This window comes from Thunnus maccoyii, chromosome 1 (assembly GCF_910596095.1).
Source record: "Thunnus maccoyii chromosome 1, fThuMac1.1, whole genome shotgun sequence".
Taxonomy (NCBI): Eukaryota; Metazoa; Chordata; class Actinopteri; order Scombriformes; family Scombridae; genus Thunnus; species Thunnus maccoyii.
Window position 1 is genome coordinate 39,125,247 of NC_056533.1, and position 19,120 is coordinate 39,144,366.

Genomic DNA, 19,120 nt, shown 5'->3' on the forward strand with positions numbered 1-19,120 from the left:
CATCACGGTCATGTATGATGTTGTGTTGTGTTTTTTCAGCCCACGCTGCCAGCTCGGCTTTGACCTGGTTTGATTGATGGGTCGATGCTTATCAGTGATCCGAGAGACTTCCTGCTTCCTGCGTCAGTTTACAGCCCCCAAAACATCTTGCAACAGCTTTTCTGCATCAGCCACTCACAAACATTTTTAAAGAAACTTTGAAATTTATTTATTCTTATTGAAATACAAGAACAAGGCAGACTGTTAGTGTCTGAAAATCTCTTTCAACTTCTCCTATTTTACTTTTTGTTTATCTGAGCAGCACACAAACACGAGACAGATGACAAAAAAAAATAAAACATCAATATAAATATCATAAAATTACCAAAAAAATCACAAAACACAAATTCATCAATATAAAAATATACAAAAATCCTTTAAGAAGGGACAATTTAAAGTCATCAAATAAAACCCAGAAGCTCCAGGTTCATCGTGTGTCAGTTGCTTTTAGTAATTTATTTAATTGCACATGAGGAATTTGATGCACAACAGCACAACATCAACAAAGACACACCTGCAGTACCAAATGTTGTTGTTCTGTCTGGTCCAGAGCTGCTGTGTTCAAACTAGTTTAAACTATAGGTTATAATCAAATTATCTCAAACTGACTGACAGACTGAGAACCATAGCTTGCTGTGTGCTGAAGCTGTGCAGACACTGTGAGTTTTTACACACTAGTTCAGCACAAAGTTGACCCATTTTTACATTTGAGAGCAGTAAAAACACCCTAAACATCAGGTTTTTTTTAGCATGAAACATTTTTATTTTCCCTGAAGTGACCCAGAATATATAAGAACAGAAACTTTTTTTATTTATACACATTTTTATGTATATACTGTGGAAGGTGTTCTGGGTTAAATTTGACTATGTTGCATATAGTATAATGATATAGTAGTATACAATTGAGGTGTGCCCGAATACAAATACATTATACAGCAAAGCACAAATACTGGGTTTTTATGAATATTTGTTTCATACAAATATTTGAAAAAATATTTGCTAGGTAGAGGTCTGTCTGCAAAGAGGCGATGAGTAAAGTTTTACCTCAGTAGTCAGCGCAGCCGTCTGTGATCTGGGAGACTCCAGTTCTCGGTGTGGGGACTTCCTTCATAAGGTAGTTTACTTATGAACACTTACTGTAACACTTTAACTTTTTAAAATTAAAAACGTAATAAAAACAAAAACAGGATTTTTAAGCCTCTTTCCACTTTTATTCAAATACAAATACAAATAATTTTGCTGCCTCAATAAATACAAACACTGGGCTTTCTGCACATCCCTAATATATAAGAATTCACTCTCTGCTCTCATCGCTTATTTATTGATGACCGATGAGGTATTTAGGAATGAAATATAGATTTAGTTCAGACGTTTGGTATAGAGTAGGGATGTGCAGAGAGCACAGTATTTATATTTGTATCTGTATTTGTTGAGGCAGCAAAATTATTTGCATTTGTATGTGAATAAAAGTGGAAATAGGTGTAACAATCCTGTTTTTGTTTTTCTTACACTTCTAATTTTAGGATATTAAAGTGTTAAAATAAGTAGGGATGCACGATATTATTGGCACGTCATCAGTATCGGCTGATAAAAGCTCTAAAATTAAATATCGGCATCTGCGAAATTCTGCGGATTATGAGAGGCCGATATGTCGCCATCTCTTCCGCCACCTGACTGTGCTTCCATTGATGGACTGTGTCACCCTGACGGTCCTGGTGTTTCCTCCGCAGGCTGCACTTCACTCAGCCGCTGCTTCTTCCCACTTTAACCTGAATAACAAACCGGGACTCGGTGCTCCGGTTGGATCCACATGGAGAGCCGAGGCTAACGTTAGCTGAGAGGCTATTGGAGCGTTAGCCGTAGCATGGCCAGAGGGAAGCACTGCCAGCTAGCCTCTGCTAGCCTCCAAGCCAACATTAGCCCCGGCTCTGCATGTGGATCCAACCGGAGCACCGAGACCCGGTTTGTTTGTTATTCAGATTAAAGTGGCGGCTGAGTGAAGTGCAGCCTGCGGAGGAAACACCGGGACCGTCGGGGTGAAAAAGTCTGTCGAGGAGCTGCTGTGTTCGGCTGCACAGATAGGAAACACCTCGGCTGACAGGATGTACCACTCTGTTTGGAAAAAAAAACTTTTTGGTTTATAGCCGCGGTTGGCAACCAGCGTATTAGGTGCATTACGGCCACCTTCTGCTCCGGAGTGTGGACCAGAGATTAAATCCTACACATTAATCCTGTCTGTCTAATAAACTCAATGAAAACTCTACTGCTGCTCCCACTTGGCAGGTTCATTAAAGTTTTAATGCTGAGATCCTGAACTCCAGTCTTCCTCAGTTCTTCCTTCATATATTGTCTTTCTTGATCATACTTAGTACAATCTATGCTTGCATGCATAATAGTCTCCTCAGCCAGCTGGTAAAAAATATGTGCATATATCAGTATCAGCATCGGCCACAATGAGTTGGAAATATCGGCAAATCAGCAAAAAATCCAATATCGTGCATTCCTAAAAAGTGTTCTTCAATAAACTATTTTGCAAAGTAGGGTTCCTACTCCAGGTTTCAAGCCGTGATCTTCCAGACGACAGACAACTGCACTGACCGCTCATCCAAAGCTCAGCTCCACCAGACTCAGATTCAGCTCCGGCCCTTGTATAGAGACTAATTATGAGGAGATATTGTGAAGGGACAGAGTATGAACATCATGTAAGAGTTAATCTACGTCTCACTCTGCATGGCGACTTTTATTCTCACACTTTACGGATCAACTGAGCGTCGACGAGGTGGATGTAAGCATGAAACTGAATTAGAAAAACTCTCTACATACAAATATCTTCCGACTGTAGCTCGATAACAAATTATTTTTTCGAAACTCGCTTTGAAAACCTGAAACTGAAACTCAACTAGGTTTTTATCTTTGATTTATGAAATGTTTACTTTTTGCTGCAAAAACAAGTATTGCACAGTTCACATTTCATCATTACTCATTACTTTGTAGGCTTGTTTATTATTCATTCACTTGTCACTACTGTCGTTAATTAAACATGTTAACTGGACGGAGTTCACTAAAGATACAGAGAAACGTTCATATTTCATATTTCTAACAGCTATCAAAAGATTATCACTATAGATCGATAATCAATGACCCAAAGATCTGCCCTGAGTGTAGTAAAACTGCATTTTCATACTCTGAACTTTACAAGATAAACTTCATCTGGAGACACTGCCGTCACATCAGAGATTCAAGCTTCACATTAAAGAAATGTCTCATCATGAGGAAGGTTGTTCTAGATAGTTTTTATCTTTCTCGTTCTGTTTTGTTGCGTTGGATGTGATCGTTGTAAACTATGTGACGCCTATTTTACGCTTCATTCTCGGCCTGGTGTCTCTTCTAAAAGGGATCATCAGACTTCCTGGTTAAATGAAGGTTAAATAAAATAAGAGTCTGTAATAATGTTGACAAAAAGAGACAAAAAAAGGCAGCGTTACTTTGTGCAGTAAAAGATAAAGATCTGCAGCTGCAGATGTGTGGAAACTGCAAATTCTCACGTGAAGTTCAGTTTTATATCACAGCATCTCAGTCAGACTACAGCTCAACCACAAGATGTCAGATATACTCAAATCAGATTCAAACAAGCTCACTACAGGTTAGAACAGCTGCCATGTTGGAAATGTTGATCTAGAGCTGCTCAAACTGCAGAAATCCAACCGATCATCAGACAGCCAGATCGTCGATCGATCAGATTAATCAGACGTCGTGATCTCAAACAACTACTGACAACTTCATCACCATGAACACACACTGTAGTTTATTTTGCCTCAATCACACACATGCTGTCCTGTTGCTATAAATACTCACTAGAGCACCAGATGTGGATTCATAGTCCCAAACAAATGCACCATTTCTTCCTGTTTGAAAAAAAACTACAGTGGCCAGCTGATTGAGGAAATGACTGAGCCTTTTTTTTTAAAGATTAAACTATATATTTATTATTTCTTCCAATGAGCTTGGAGCTGAGAGCCACAGACAGAGTAGGGACAGAGGAAAGTATTGAGAGATGGATGAACACAGTTTGGTTTGAGATTCGTTGACAGGAAGAAGAATATAGAGAAACACCAGACTGATTCTTTTAAAATCATTTTGAAGCACATGATGAAGTGAGGCAAACATAAAACCTCTTTAAAGTCGTAAAACCACATTGAATCGTCCCTCTCTGCAGTCCAAAATATTGTCAACATGTTTTTAAAATGTATTTTTAATAGTTTTGTATAATTAAAATGAAGGAAAAAAAATGTGGCATTTGCAGGTATGTTTACATGCTGTTCAATGTGCTGCAGCTGAGCAGCTAATTAGCTATTAAACCTGCTAAATGACGTTAGCGGTGCACTTTTCCCTTGTGAATGTTTGTTCGGTGGCTCGTTCAACAAGCTAATCTGCCGGACGAGATGTGTGTTCATGTTTGTAAGTTTAGATAAGACGGAGACTTTAGCAGCAAAGCTAATGTGGGTTGTTGTTCAGAGTCTGTGGCTCTTGTGTTGTGTAGCCGGATGCAATCAGGCTCAGTGTGACCGTGTGAATCACAGAACGACACGTTATCACTTAATGCAAAGATTTGATTTGCTGTATGCAAATAAGGACTCCGGTTACATAAACTGATGTATTTAATCCAAATAAGGTAAAACTAGAGGGCACCATCATGAAACCAAAGAATTTAAAATATACATTTTTCCCTTTTTGGTTTCAGGTTTTTTTTTTCTCAAAGGAGAAAACAGGACAAGTGATTCACAGAGCAGATTTGTTGCCGTAGGAGACAAAAAATTAATTTCAGTTGGACTTCAACAGAGCTCTGTGTGAAAGTGGCTGAAGAGAGTCACACATTTGGATGAATTTATTTATACAAACAAGATAAAAGTAAACCAAAACTGGATTCATTCACAACATGTCGTGACCATTCAGCATCCCAACAGGTTCTTTTTTTTAACATAATTTTATTTAAAAAAATGTTGCATGCACCATAAAAAGAGCATAAAAAGGTGGAAAAATGATGTCATCTTTCCCCAGACATTGTGACAACTGTTTGCCTCCCCCTCCCAACCTCAGAGAGAGAGAAGATCAAAAAGAGTGTCACCATTATTCAGAAGTTTCCACATGTAAAACTCCTGAGGAAGCAGATCGTTGTGGTTCAGACGTGCATGATCATCCTCAGCGTTTTTTTTGAGACAGTGAGGTGAGGTGAGGTGTGTTTGATGAAGGAGGTTTCTGTCTTTCTAGGACTGCTGCTGCTGCTGCTGCTGTGGTGACTGGAAACACCTTCACAGGGTTTCAGACGGAGTCGCTTCAGTGAAGTTAAAGCTGCAGCCGGGGATTTTTGAACAAACATCTGAGACTCTGCTGTGGTCTCTGTGAACCACAAACACTCTGACTGATATCCAGGAATGAGTTCATTCCTCCAATAACTATTAATTTCCTTCCCCACCTCCTCTATTTCTACCTTTTACATACAGTTTGTTGTCTGTGCCGTCGGTGTGTGAATGATTAGATCCCACTGATGCACCTTGCATGGCAACACCTGTCATCATGTGACTTGTAGTGTAAAAGCACTTTGAGTGGTTGAAAGACTAGAAAAGAAAAGAAAGAGTCAGTTTACCATTTACAAACGTTTTCCTTCCACTTGTGGTAAGAATGTAAGGCTGCATTCACACCAAATCTGGTTCTCGGGCACTTCGTCATGGAGGGTTAGGGTTAGGGTTAGGGTGAAGGTATGGTGGGCGTGTTGTTTGGGGTACCGGTGAGACAATGAAATGCGATCCAGGAAGTTGAGTTTGAGTTACAGATTAATGCATTTAAGAACTTATCAGAAGCTAAAACACCACGCAGCAGTTTGTAAAACTCACAGACAGGATTTTAAAACTCTGGAAAGTTTTCACGGTGGCAACAGTTTAATCTTTCATCTCGCTGATCGTGATGCGTTCATGTTCATGTTATGTGGATTAAGTAATCCACCAGGAATGTGCACTTGTGTGTATGTGATTGGCCGCCACAGCATGACGGTGGGTTGAGTTTCGGCAAAAGTTGAGTCGACTTCCTGCCAGAAGGCTGCTGTGTTTTTTTTATGCAGCCCCCACTCCTGCAGCGTAAAACGCACTGTCCTCGTTCAAATGAATAGGATCTGCTGTTTTTCACGCATTGTCGGATTTGGTGTGAATGAAGCCAAAGAGGAGCAGAGTTGTCTCTCCACCGGTTTAGTTTTCTGGTGTGTGATGAATGTTAGAGCCTCCAGGTGTTGCTGTCAAGGCTGCAGAGCTTCACTGTAGACTTACTGAAATTTTATGGTTTTGTGTGAAAAGTGCTGACAGCTCTGACAGTAAACCGCAGCAGATTAAAATCTGGCAAATTATCAGATTAATCTTTGCTGCTTCTGGTTTCCTGTCGCAGTCAAACGAGGTCAGACAAAAGTTGCTGACAGCTCTGATAGAAATCCTCTCAGTTGGAAAGTCAGAGTCAACATCACAGACAAAAACCACACACACACACACACACACAAACACACACACAAACACACACAACGCCCACGCTGTGACATCACGGTGGCGCCATATATGGAGACAGAAAGCTGAATACTGACAACAGAGACACACTAGCTGCTGTCTGAATGACGGCTTTAGTTTGTTTCATTTTAAAAAATAATAATAATAATAATAATAATTGAAAAGTTCAGCATTAAAGCCCTTATTTTTAATATTTCAAATTATTCTGATCATATAAATTTTTATTTTATTTTTGTGGATAAATGAAACAATCCTGGTGAAAAATGATTTCAGTCCATTCATGCAGATAAACGCTACCACTGGGGGGCGTGACGCATAATCTGCACATTTCCAGGTCTATAGTTATAATCTGCTGGAATATCAGTACATTGATATATAAATGTAGCTTCAGTCTTTCAAAAAAACGTTTCCTGTGAACAGAATCCAGGCAGCGATAACATTCGCCATTGCAACATAATCAGAAAACAATTTAGTAACTGAACGTGGTTTCTAGGAGACTTTCTAGGTTGCAGGTCTGGTTTTAGGTCCCAGCTTTGACCCCTGCAGTTAGAAAATACTGTTGTATTCAGCATGAACTTAATGATAAAGTTCTTCTATTGAAGTTATAACTGAAATCAATAACTATATCTGCTGTTTGTGATCCAGGTTGTTGTGCTCAGATAATAAACCACCAAACATGATTAATGGCTTCCACACTCACTGTCACGTCCTACCGGGACTTTTTCTGTTTTTTGGACTCTTTGTGTTTTTGTTTTGACTTCCTTGGTTTTTGTAATTCTCCTTCTGATGCCTTCAGACTTCTTCTGTTTTTAGTTGGACTGTTTGAGGGACTCTTTCCCTTGTGTGTTCCTCCTGTGTTTTTTGTGTCACCTGTTTGTTTACTTTAGTTCCTGTTTTATTTTGTAATATTTCCTCCTTGTGTCTGGTCACTTTACTTCCTGTGTTTGATTATTTCATGTGTCTCACCTGTGTTTCATTTGCAATCACTCCCTGTGTATTTATAGTCCAGTTTTCAGTTCGGTCTTTGTCGAGTTGTCTGCTTTTGTTTGATGTTCCTGTGTCGCCTGCGTTCTGGTTCGTTCCCATGACTTTTTGCTTTTTCATTAAAAAATATCTGCATCGGATTGTCCCTGCCTACCGTCTCTGAATTTGGATCCACCTGCTCCACTCACCCACCCTGACACTCACGCTGCTCAGAAACTCAAATCAAACTTCCCAATAATAATATTACTTCCTTAATTAAAGATTTAAGACACTGCTGTGGCACAACAGTTCCTCCGTACAAAATGACAGATATTAAGTTTTTTAAATTGTGAAACAGCTGTTGTTGTATAGCTGTTGACATACCGCCATATGCTAATGCTAAGATAGCCCTGGAGGAACTGCATAGCGCTACCAATAACCAGTTGAATGCACATCCAGAGGGAACTGTGATTTTAGCAGGAGGCTTTAATCACAAGAAGATACTGCCCAAACTTCACCCCAACCAGAGACAAAAACATTCTTCACCAAGTTAACACAAACATTCTGGGAGCATGCAGAGCTGATCTATCTCTACACCTTATCAGACCACACCTCACTGGAACTCAGACCTGCAAACCTTTAATCTGTAGAACAAGAGGAGGCCACCTCACTACTGCAGGACTGCTTTGAGGTGTTTGCACAGGGAGCAGACTTAGAGGAATACACCTCATCTGTCTTGGTGCACACAGACTTCTGTACTGAGACAGTACTGACCACCTAAACCATCAAGGTGTTTCCACCATGGTTGGATAGAAATGTAAGGTCCCTGCTCAGGATACGAGATGCTGCCTTCAGGACAGGTGACCTACTGGCCTACAGGAAAGCCTGCAGGGAACTGAAGAAGGGCTTTAGAGAAGCTGAGTGCAATGAGGGGAATTCCCGTAGCATGTGGTGAGGTAGTAAACCCATAACCATAATGTGTTGCTTTTATATTCTGTCTAGATGCCTTTTAAGCTCTATGTAAAGCACTTTGAATGGCCTTGTTGTTGAAATAAACTTGCCTAACAGACTGCAAGAGCAGCCACGACGTTGCACTCCCTGATGCCGTGAACCAGTTCTTTGCACGTTGCAACGCCCAAGGATGAGCAGGTACTCGTCCTCCAGCGCCACCAGGTGAGATCCACCGTGATGAAAACAGACATCAAAGCAGCAGGACCAGACAGAGAGTCAAGACCTTTAACCTCCCTCTACAACGGGCTGTTGTCCCCAACTGTACCTTTTTAAAAATGTATTATGTTGTTTTTATCTTGTTCTCTATTGCTGCTGGTCACTGAGAGCTACCAGATGTAAGTTTATTGTATGTCTACAGTGATTTTAAAGCTAAATAAAAGGAATTTATAATATTACCAACTGTTTAATGTGGTAAAAATAAATCTTAGAGTGCTTTGAGAGAAATGTGATGACAAGATAAAATCATTTATCTGTTAAGAAAACAATCTTTTGAATAAAAACGACAAACAGCAGAACATAAAGTGGATGTTTGAGAAATGCTTTTTTTATTTATTTATTAAAATATTTATTTTGTTGACATGTGAAACAACAGACTTGCGCAGTAACAGCAAGTAAAGATAATGATCTGATGATGATCACACGTACAGAAACTGAGATGTCACGACAACAAAAGGAACCGATGTGTAGTATAGATAAGATTAATAATGAGAACACTGCATTATGAGCATCTGCTATATACAATATGAAGCATAAAAAATAGAAATTAAAAATCCACCATACTAGTATTGTAAATACAAAGTGTAAAAAAAAAGACAAATAATCACAATTAAAAATTAATTACAAAAATTGTGCTTGAAGTAAAATTGCAGCTGCAGGAATCAGGAGTCAGGTGGTGTCTTATATCTGCAGAGAACAGTGGCATTTATTTCAAATTAATTTGGTTGGTGATTTTATTAGAGATGTCATGTATTGCAGAGCAGGTGGACCCAGATGCAGAGAAACTGCAGGCTGAACGAGACTGATGAAAAAAAAAATACAAGACACGACTGAACAGAACAGAGAATCAACAAAGACTGAACGGAAAACCAGGACTGAAACACAAACTGAGCTAATGAGCAAATTGGGAAAAGGTGACTGGACCCGAGAGCAGTCTGAGAGCTGATAGGCTGAGGGAAACACAGGGAGCAGGGCAGGACTGACGAGCTTGATGCAGGGCAGGTGTGGAGGGAAAAATGGACTGGATGATACTCTTAATACAACCCAGAATACAAAAACCATCCAAGAATAAACATGATTATAAACCCAAGTTAACCAATAATGCAAGACGGTCTTTTAAACCTACAACCCAAATATATGAATGAGCAAAAACCATAGACTGTAAAAAAATATGGACGTAGTTACCGTGACGTCACCCGTTGGTTTCTGAAGAGCGGTTTTGAAGCTCAAAGTGAGCCGCTCCGACCGTCGGCATCTTGTATTAAATGCAAAACACACATTACTCCCTGACATGAGGAGTGAAACTATGACGTCTAAAGCAACATATTCCTTTGACATTTAGCTTAAAACAGCATAAACTATGTGAGTTTACATTCTGGACACAGAGGGAACTTGTACATATTCTTACCAAAGTCCGTCTAGCATGGTGGCTAATTAGCGATTAGCTTAACTCACGGTTAGCGATTAGCATGCTAATAAACATGAATTTGGTCATTAAGACTTTACCATAAGACAGACAGATGTTACACATCTTAAATATGAAAGCTCACCTTTGTCTATGACTATTTAAAAACAACAACAGAAGAGACTAAAAACCAAATTTACCACCCGGCTTACATTTAGGATAAGTTAGCCTATTTCATTTATGTTCAATGATGTTTGCTGAACTGATACATCACATAACAAGACAAAGTTATAAAAGAAAATTCTACATTACTAAGTAGTTAAATAGCTGTTTCATACCTCTGATCTGCAAGTAACAGAAGCAGCAGTTGCTGAATATACAATCGTAACGCGACGCGCCTGCGGGTGTGTATGTGCTGCACATAAAAACTCTCAGTACTCATAGCAGTACTGTAGTCAGAGCTGCACAGTGGAAAGTATCGTATTGTGTATTTCTGGGCTGCATTGAGTTTTCTCTCACATTGAATCTTTGTACTCCGGGAGCACTGCTGGACGCTGCTGTTTTGTGTAATTTACAAAGGATGTGGTGCCATGTGTGGATTATGTCTCGGATTGCTTGTGTATGTTTCTTTTATTGTGTATGTTAAGTTTTGTGCAAACACTGCAAACCAGTTTCCCTCTGGGATAATAATAAAGTCAAACTACTCTAAACATCATCATTAAAAAACTCACGTTGAACATTCTTGTTCTGTAACATACTTTGTTCCTCCTTTCAAAACAATAAAAAATTACACACTCCATCATCCTGTCTACGTCAGATTATGGAGATGTCCTATATGCTCATGATGAGGGGAAGTACACACAAAATACACACAATGACATAAGCTCATGTTGGCATATGTTGGTTAATACAGGTGATTTCCCAACAATACAACAAATCACATACTGCTCATGTATCAGGAGCTGATGTATGAAATAGACCTCAGAGTTTTATCTATTAAAACACGATTAGAGAATTAATCTGAACTGAATTTTCAAATCCAAGCAGACAGAATTTAACCCTTAATATGTGTACTGTTGGAAAAGTCACCTGCATTAACATCATTTCGGGTCTGGCTGGATCAGGGGCCTCCTGAAGCAGTAGATCAGTATCGAAGGGCCAAAAGGGGGGGCAGTTCAGGTGGTTACTGAGGGGAGTCCAGGGAGCCATTTCAGCTTCTCCTTTGTGAGGAGTTGCTGCTTTTCACATTTTAAACGGAATATGTTTGAATTTTGGACTGTTGGTCAGACGATACAATATATTTGTCATCTTGGACTCTGGAAAAGTGTGATGGATTTTTAAGGACCAAGCGATAAATCTATTAATCAAGAAAAGAATCTACAGATTAATTGATAATGAAAATAATCGTTATTTGTGGCTCTAGTCAAGGAAATGCTGGAGGAGATGAGGCTGGTCAATGCATGAATCATCAGCTGGGGGTGGAGGAAAGAATTTATATTACTCATATATATATATCTGCCCTACTCCATCTATGTCTTCCAGTAGCCCATTTCTCATCAGGGTGTCCTGGTTCCCCATGGCAACGTCTGGGTCAACAAGGTATGACTCTTAAACTTGCGGTTTCACTTATACTGAGGTAGGCCAGCAGCATCAAGGCCCTTGCCTAAGGGTCCACACTGGATGAGTGTTAACCCACCCTGGTCAGGATTCGAACCCCCAACCACATACACCAAAGTCAGCAGTGTTAACCACTGAGATACCTAGTTGCTCTTGAGGAAGAAGGAACACGACAAGATCGAAAAATACCAAGGGCTGAAAGAGGCTACATAAGATGTGGGGACTAGAGGCAACAGTGGTGCCAGTGGTAATGGGAGCACTGGGGGCTGTGACCCACAAACTGGGAGAGTGGCTCCAGCAGATTCCAGGTACAACATCTGAGGTCTCTGTCCAGAAGAGCGCAGTCCTAGGAACAGCTAAGATACTGCACAGAACCCTCAAACTCCCAGAACTCTGGTAGAGGACCCGAGCTTGAGGAAGACTTTATTATTATTATTATTATTATTATTATTATTATTATTATTATTATTGTTACATGAACAGTGAAGCTGCTGCCCAGGCCGACTGATGCAAAGTTTCAGTGAGCTGCGGATGTTTAATCACTGCTGCTGTGACTAACAGCATCCACACACTCAAATCTGTGCAAGAGCTTCTGGTCAGAGATGCTTTGAAATCTCACTATTACAAAGATTCTTGCACAGATTTGAGTGTGCAGATGCTTCTCTCATTCACTTTGATGTCTTAATGCAAAACAGTCTAACAGGAAAATCAACAGTGTTCATTTTATAACGTGTTAAAATTTCTTACTCACACTGATATATTTGGCATCTTTAGACTTTCAAACCAGCTGCAACAGAGTTCGAAGAAAAGCTCTGTGAGAAACTGAAGAAATGTCCTGAGTGGTTTTATTATCTGTCTGCCAGAGATGTTATCGGTGAAGAAAATGTGTCATTTTCATTTTATAAACTCGTCGTCTGAGTTTCATTAGTGTGCAGTGAAATAGACGGCGGAGATAACGGCCTGCAGGAATCTCCCCTTCTCGTCTCCACCGACTGGTTATCGGCTCAGAGATCTGATGTGATCAGACACTCTGAGGGTCACGAATCATCATAAATACACCTGAACTGAGAGAAGTCACACTTTACACACACAGAGAGAGAGAGAAGCTGGACAGGAGACGACATGAAGCTGAGACACAGCGTCTGCACTCTGCTGCTGGTGAGACGACTATTATATATATAACTATTATACACACTGATGATTCATCTGATTACAAAAAATCTCTGATCATTTCAGCGATTCAAAGACTAATAGATGAAAAATATATGAATAAAGTGAAATGAAATGACGGCTCAGTCCGATTATCTGAATATCAGCAGTCTGACAGTCACAGCAGATGTCAGCTGATAAAAATCTTGTTCGGAGATACAAACTGATACGCGGCACAACATTAACCTCCTTTAGCTGTAATTTGACCTCCTCTTGTATATTAATATATGTATATATGTGTTTTTTCCATCTAAATTTAAAGAATGTTAAAGAATATTTGAGGTGAAAGTCAAAGATTCAAGAGATACAAAGTAGATTTGAATTAAATCCATCGATTTGTTGTTCAAGGAACAGAAAGCAAAAGCAAAATTTGATGATTTCAGCTTCAAATGTGACGATTAAATGATTTTCTTTCTTTCTTCTTACATGAAACTGAATATTTTTGGGGTTTTGGACTTTTAGACAAAACATCTTAAAGTGTTAACTTTGACTCTGGGAAATTAAAATGGTAATTTTTTTAAACTAAATTCAGACATTTTATAGGATTATTTGAATAAATGAGAAAATAATCAATGGATGAATTGATAATGAACATAATAGTTATAAGTTTCAGTCCTTGGAGCCACACATACAGATAAAATGTGTTCTATTGCAGAGATTAGACTTATCTTTTATATTGTAATGTGTTGTAGCGTCACTTTCACTCCTGTACGGAGTCCCAAAGATGCCCCTCAAAATTCTTTATTTTATTTATTATTTCCTCGTAACCATATTTAGAACAAATGTTATAATATTATGTTATATCGGATGTTTCAGTGCAGCGTCAACGCAGGAAGTAGTGTGTTCTTTAAGTAGCGAGGTGGAGGTCGGGGTGATGGATCTGTCACAGTCTGACACAAATTACCATCAGGGTTACGATATTTTTCTCCACAATTTTATCTGTAAATGACTTTTTTTGGAACTTGAAGTTTGCATTAATCCACAAAGAAGCTATAGGTGAGAAAAGATCAGTGATTGAATGACTTTTGGTAAAATGATGAAGATTATTTTTGTTAATGGATAAAAAGTAATAATACACCGGCTCGTGTTGCGTTGCTGAGCAGAGAGCTGGGGGAAGGGTAGGGTTGTCTCTCTGATACCTTGTGTGTTCCCAACAAAACAGAGCTGCAGATTTTACACCTGCTTTTCTCAAACTCTCAAATTTCAGACACAGTTTCCTGCTGCAGTGATAAATCAACGGCAGCGGCCATTTGTATAAATTCTTATTCTGTCCTCCGATGTTTTACACCTCTGAACAGGAACACCTTAAAATATTGTACATGTTACATGAGACCAGACATACAAATTTTTAGCACTGCCACTGCCAAACCTGTAGTTAATATTCACATTAAATAAATCTAAAAATCTTAGCATTAAAAACATTGTAATTAGGACATAATTTGGGGTTTTGCCAGCACTACTTTTCTTCTCTTTTTAAAGATCAAAGTCACCTTTATTTGGGAGTTTCTTTGACTTCACCGTTAGTGATTAGATGAGCCATGCTTAAGTGGAAACATTGATTACCGGGACTAAACATCACGCTGAAAGGCTGTGTTTCACTCTGCTTAAACAGATCACTTATAATATATTTTCCTTCACAGTTCACTGTTTTGTATCAAATTGTTGCAGAAATAGGTACCAGAGCAAAAAACTCTCTCTTGTAAATAAAAAGGGAGTCAGAGGTCCAAGCAGCAAAGTGTTCTTTAATGCCGGCAAAAAAGGGGAGCAATCAGCACTTTTACAAAGAACCAAATTGCTCCAAAGGTTTTTTCTTTGGGGCATTGTTTTTATGTCCTTGGGTCGGTTTAGGTCACACCTTATCATCCACCCTCCCTAATTTTTGACCAATTATTATGTATCTTTTATCTCCGTCACTCGTTGTTGGTCAAAACTCTTCAAAACAGGTTTAGCAGTGTTTGAGGATATGTACTGGCATATTCAATTCTACCTGATTATATCCAATTTTTTATATAAGTATTGGGAATCATTTTACACCATTATTGCCAAGTTGTCTTCTGGCCTTTTATTTTTTTTATAAGTTATTCTAGTCATTTTACACCCTTATTTCTTGATCTCCTCCAGAGAGTATTTTTTTAAAAGGTGAAGACTTTAGCAGACCCAAGCAAAGTGACATGTAATACAAACACACTCAAATTTCTCCAGTGTATGATTATGATTCTTCTACCGTGCCTCTATACGTACAGTGTGATTAAATATGGTTCATGAGATTATAACTACACCAATACAAATTGTATCACACTAGCCCTTATTGCTTATAAACTTATAAAATCAATCTGCATAGCTTAATATTGTCTTTAAGCACACCAATGACTTTTAATGAAAATACACCACAACGGTCAGAAGATGGATTTAACAGTAGTTTATCTTTTTAATCTAAGCTAAAATCAGCTGATGTTCAACATTTGCACATACAGTGGATAAAATACATATTGTATGTATTATTTTGCATAATAATCCTTTATTGTAGGAGAAGAAACTAACGTTGCAGTCTGCTGGTTCACCTAATTTCAACTTAGTAATGCTCTTCTCCCCTTGTTTCCCCTCCTCCTCCTCCTCCTCAGTTATGTTGCAGTGCATTGTGGGTAGCGTCCTCCTCCGAGGTAAAGGTTTCATCTCCTCCTCCTGGATGTGACTCCCTGTTGACCCTCTCCTCAGAGATCTCCTCCCTGTCTGAAGGAAACGGGAACATCCACAGCAGATCCGTGTCTCCGTGGCGATGGAAGTCAGTCTGCTCACACATTCAGACAGGAAGTGCAGTTCATGAATGAATCAGTGAAAATGTTAACGAGTGAATGAATGCATGAATGCATGAATGCATGAGCACCTGCTCCTGATGACTTTAAAGTAAAACTAGAAGATTTTACAGCAAACTTTACTCCGCGTGTTTTTGGAGGATCCTGGTTGGATGAGTGAATCATTTCTAGATTTCTTCTCTAAATTGATTGGAATTTATCTTTATTTCTGTCTTTAAATTATAAAAAAAAAAGTGTGCTTGTGCTTGTAAGTCAGAAATTACATTTTAATTACTTATTAAATTAAATGTATCCACATATGGGACGTTTACAGTTTCAGGTTTTTCAGTGTTCTCTCTCCAGTTCCCAAAATCCAGGTGAGAGACGCTGTGAGTTGGTCAAAATGTTGATTGAGTGCTTCAGCTGTTACTTTAGCGTTACAGCAAAAAAACTTAATTAATTAGCAGCAGCGAGTTATTTACAGACTTTCATAGACTTTTACAGACAGAGCTCTTTGAATACATCATAAAGTGTCTCTATCAAGGAAACTCAACATGTTTAGAAGAGTTAATGCCCCCGTCTGGCAGTGAGAGTAATTACAAAAACACACCTGACACGTACTTATGTCATTGGCTCCACTGTAGCCGACTCCTCCGTCACTACTGTTGTCACAACGCCAGCAAAATGACTCATTTCACCATCAGAATTCGATCCATTCGATCCGATAATGATCGGAAAGTTTAGAAGAGCTGCACAATTCAATTATTTTATCCCCATTCAAGTTAGCGGAGGGCTAACCGGAAGTTAGCCGTCTCGGCCGGCGGAAGTCTCTGGGTTTGCTTTCAAACAGCCAGCGCGGGAACGTCCCTCCTGACATGAGAGTTAAAAACTACAGAGAGATTTATCTGGCTGTGGGAGGCTTAGACAGCATTGTGTGAACTCGTTTGGCTTGAATGTAACAGATGTTCATTTATATGCAAAAGTTCCTCACTGCAGGTTTAACGAAACAGAGATTAGCATAACATTTCTAATTTTATGTTGTTAAACGAGCATGAAAACCAGTTATTGTTGCTTACAGATTGATATAAATGTTTGAAGATCCTCTGACCTCCATGTGTAACCCCGACGTCTGAAACCAAACACGTCCTCAAATTTGTTTACTTCATTTATGTATTTTTAAGCCAGTGATTTTAAGATAGCACTGCTGGTTGCTAACAACCATACGATTATGTAAATGTCTGTAAGAATCTTTATTGGTAGCACTTTATATTATTTTCCAATACTTTAAAAACATGAAGCTATATTTCCTTATTATTATCAAGTTATTATCCCATTAATGTCACGATATTATAATTTTTAATCAAAGTATCACACTGATAAAACCTTATTATTTTTAGCGTAGCAGATGAGCGTATTGTTACCTAAATGTCACTAAATAGTTCTGCCTCATTGTTTTCCTCAGATGTGTTTTTGGTTTTGGCCCCTTATGACCCTGGTACAAACATTTCTCTCTAATATTACTTAGAACTCAATGTTCATACCAAGCTATTACATGGTTATTACTTATCTAATTATCATGATATTACTTTTTATTTCCTTTTATTATCAGAATATTACCCAATTATTACCTTGTATTATTGGGCCTGACTGTAAAGTGCTACAGCTTTATTTTAGTTTTTTTACTTTACAATCAATTAAAAATTTCAATGGACTTTTATTCTCTCCTTTAATTCTTTAACTCTCAGTTTCTTTTATTTCAGTTTTCACAACCTGAAACCATATTTATTAAATCATACAGCGCTTTGTGCTTTAATGTTGATTAAAACATGTGTTAAAGGTGGTGGTGTATTATTTAATTAATCAGCCTCGTAGTGTTTTTTGACACTTCTGGACCTCCGTATGTGTGAGCAGTAATGTCAGAAACACTAAAGTTCCTCCTCTAATTTTCATCCTTAACTGATGAATCACTTGTTGTTTGTGCAGATCGTCCACAGTGAAGAACCGGATCCCTTCCACCCTCTGGGAGGCCGAGTGCAGCAGCAGCTTCTGCTCCAGTCCCAACCCGGGTCAGACGGACCGACACAACCTGAACTCGGTCCCCATCTACCAGAGCGTCCTGGTCCTGAACCGGCAGGAGAAGGGACACTGCTACACTGCGAAGTACCACTCTGTGGCTGTCGGCTGCACCTGCGTCTTGGCCCAAACCAAGCAGAGCTGATCCACCTGAACCTGAACCTGGACCTGAACCTGGACCTGGACCTGGACCGGAACCAACAGCTGGGGATCAAAACAACAAACAAGAGGGACAAAATAAAGAAATCTGGGATTCTATATTTAATATTGTTGTATTGGATGTCAACCCTGCATACAGTAAATTAAAACATACAATGTGAAGACTGACATACTGTAATTTGAAGAAATAATATAAATTATTCATAATAATAATAATAAAAAAGCACCTCAAAGTCTAATCAAATTAAAACTGACTGTTCACTTTGCTTTTCTAAGATCATTACCGCTGGTGGGGCAGAAAACATTTTAAAAGAGCGGTAACACTTTATTAAAATATTAAATATTTTCTTGTATGAATCAGATGCAAATTAAATACTTACAGGTTTTCAGCTGGTACATAAATGTAGGTACAGAGGAAGAAGACAAGACGACAAACGCCATTAGTTTTGTAGCTTTTGGTCATATACAAAAGGACAAATTAAAATTTTGACCAGTTGATGATGATGATGCTAGATGAAGAGTCAGGAGAGACTGGGGGAGCATGAATTTCTGAACTAAATTTTATGTCAATCCATCACATAAATATTGAAATATTTCATAGGATACATGAAAACTTTGACCTCAGTGGGCGGGATTCATCCTCTGAGGAACCTGAATGATATTTCATATTTACTATTTAATACATATATATGACAGTGTGGTGGTAATATAGTCATTAAAACCAGTGAAGTACATCCATGTCAATCATTAATGAGCTGCAGATGTGCTCTCAGTAAGTCCCCTTATTTAGTATGTATAATCAGTATATAAACAGATAATAAATGTTTAACACACTATAATGTAGTTATAAGCAGATAAAGGACATGTTTAAGTGTTTATTAATGTTCAGTATTTATTATAACTTCTCCTATGGGGAACAAACATTTATAGGTGCCAGTAAATACATTAATAAACACTTAAATCTGCTAATAACTACATTATAGTATGTTATAAACCACGTATTAAGTGTTTATACACTGATTATTAATGACAAATAGGGGGACTTAAATTAAAGTGTTCATGAATAACATGAATATGTTCATTCAGTTCAG

General features: G+C 38.6%; 1 protein-coding gene across 1 annotated transcript; it reads left to right on the forward strand.

Annotated features, from left to right (window-relative positions):
* Positions 1-12,901: 12,901 nt before the first annotated feature.
* Positions 12,902-18,661, forward strand: il17a/f2 (interleukin 17a/f2). Its single transcript, XM_042420967.1, has 3 exons — positions 12,902-12,954; positions 15,627-15,787; positions 17,781-18,661. The coding sequence occupies exons 1-3, from the start codon at positions 12,919-12,921 to the stop codon at positions 18,013-18,015; spliced, it is 432 nt and encodes a 143-aa protein (XP_042276901.1). The 5' UTR covers positions 12,902-12,918; the 3' UTR covers positions 18,016-18,661.
* Positions 18,662-19,120: the final 459 nt, after the last annotated feature.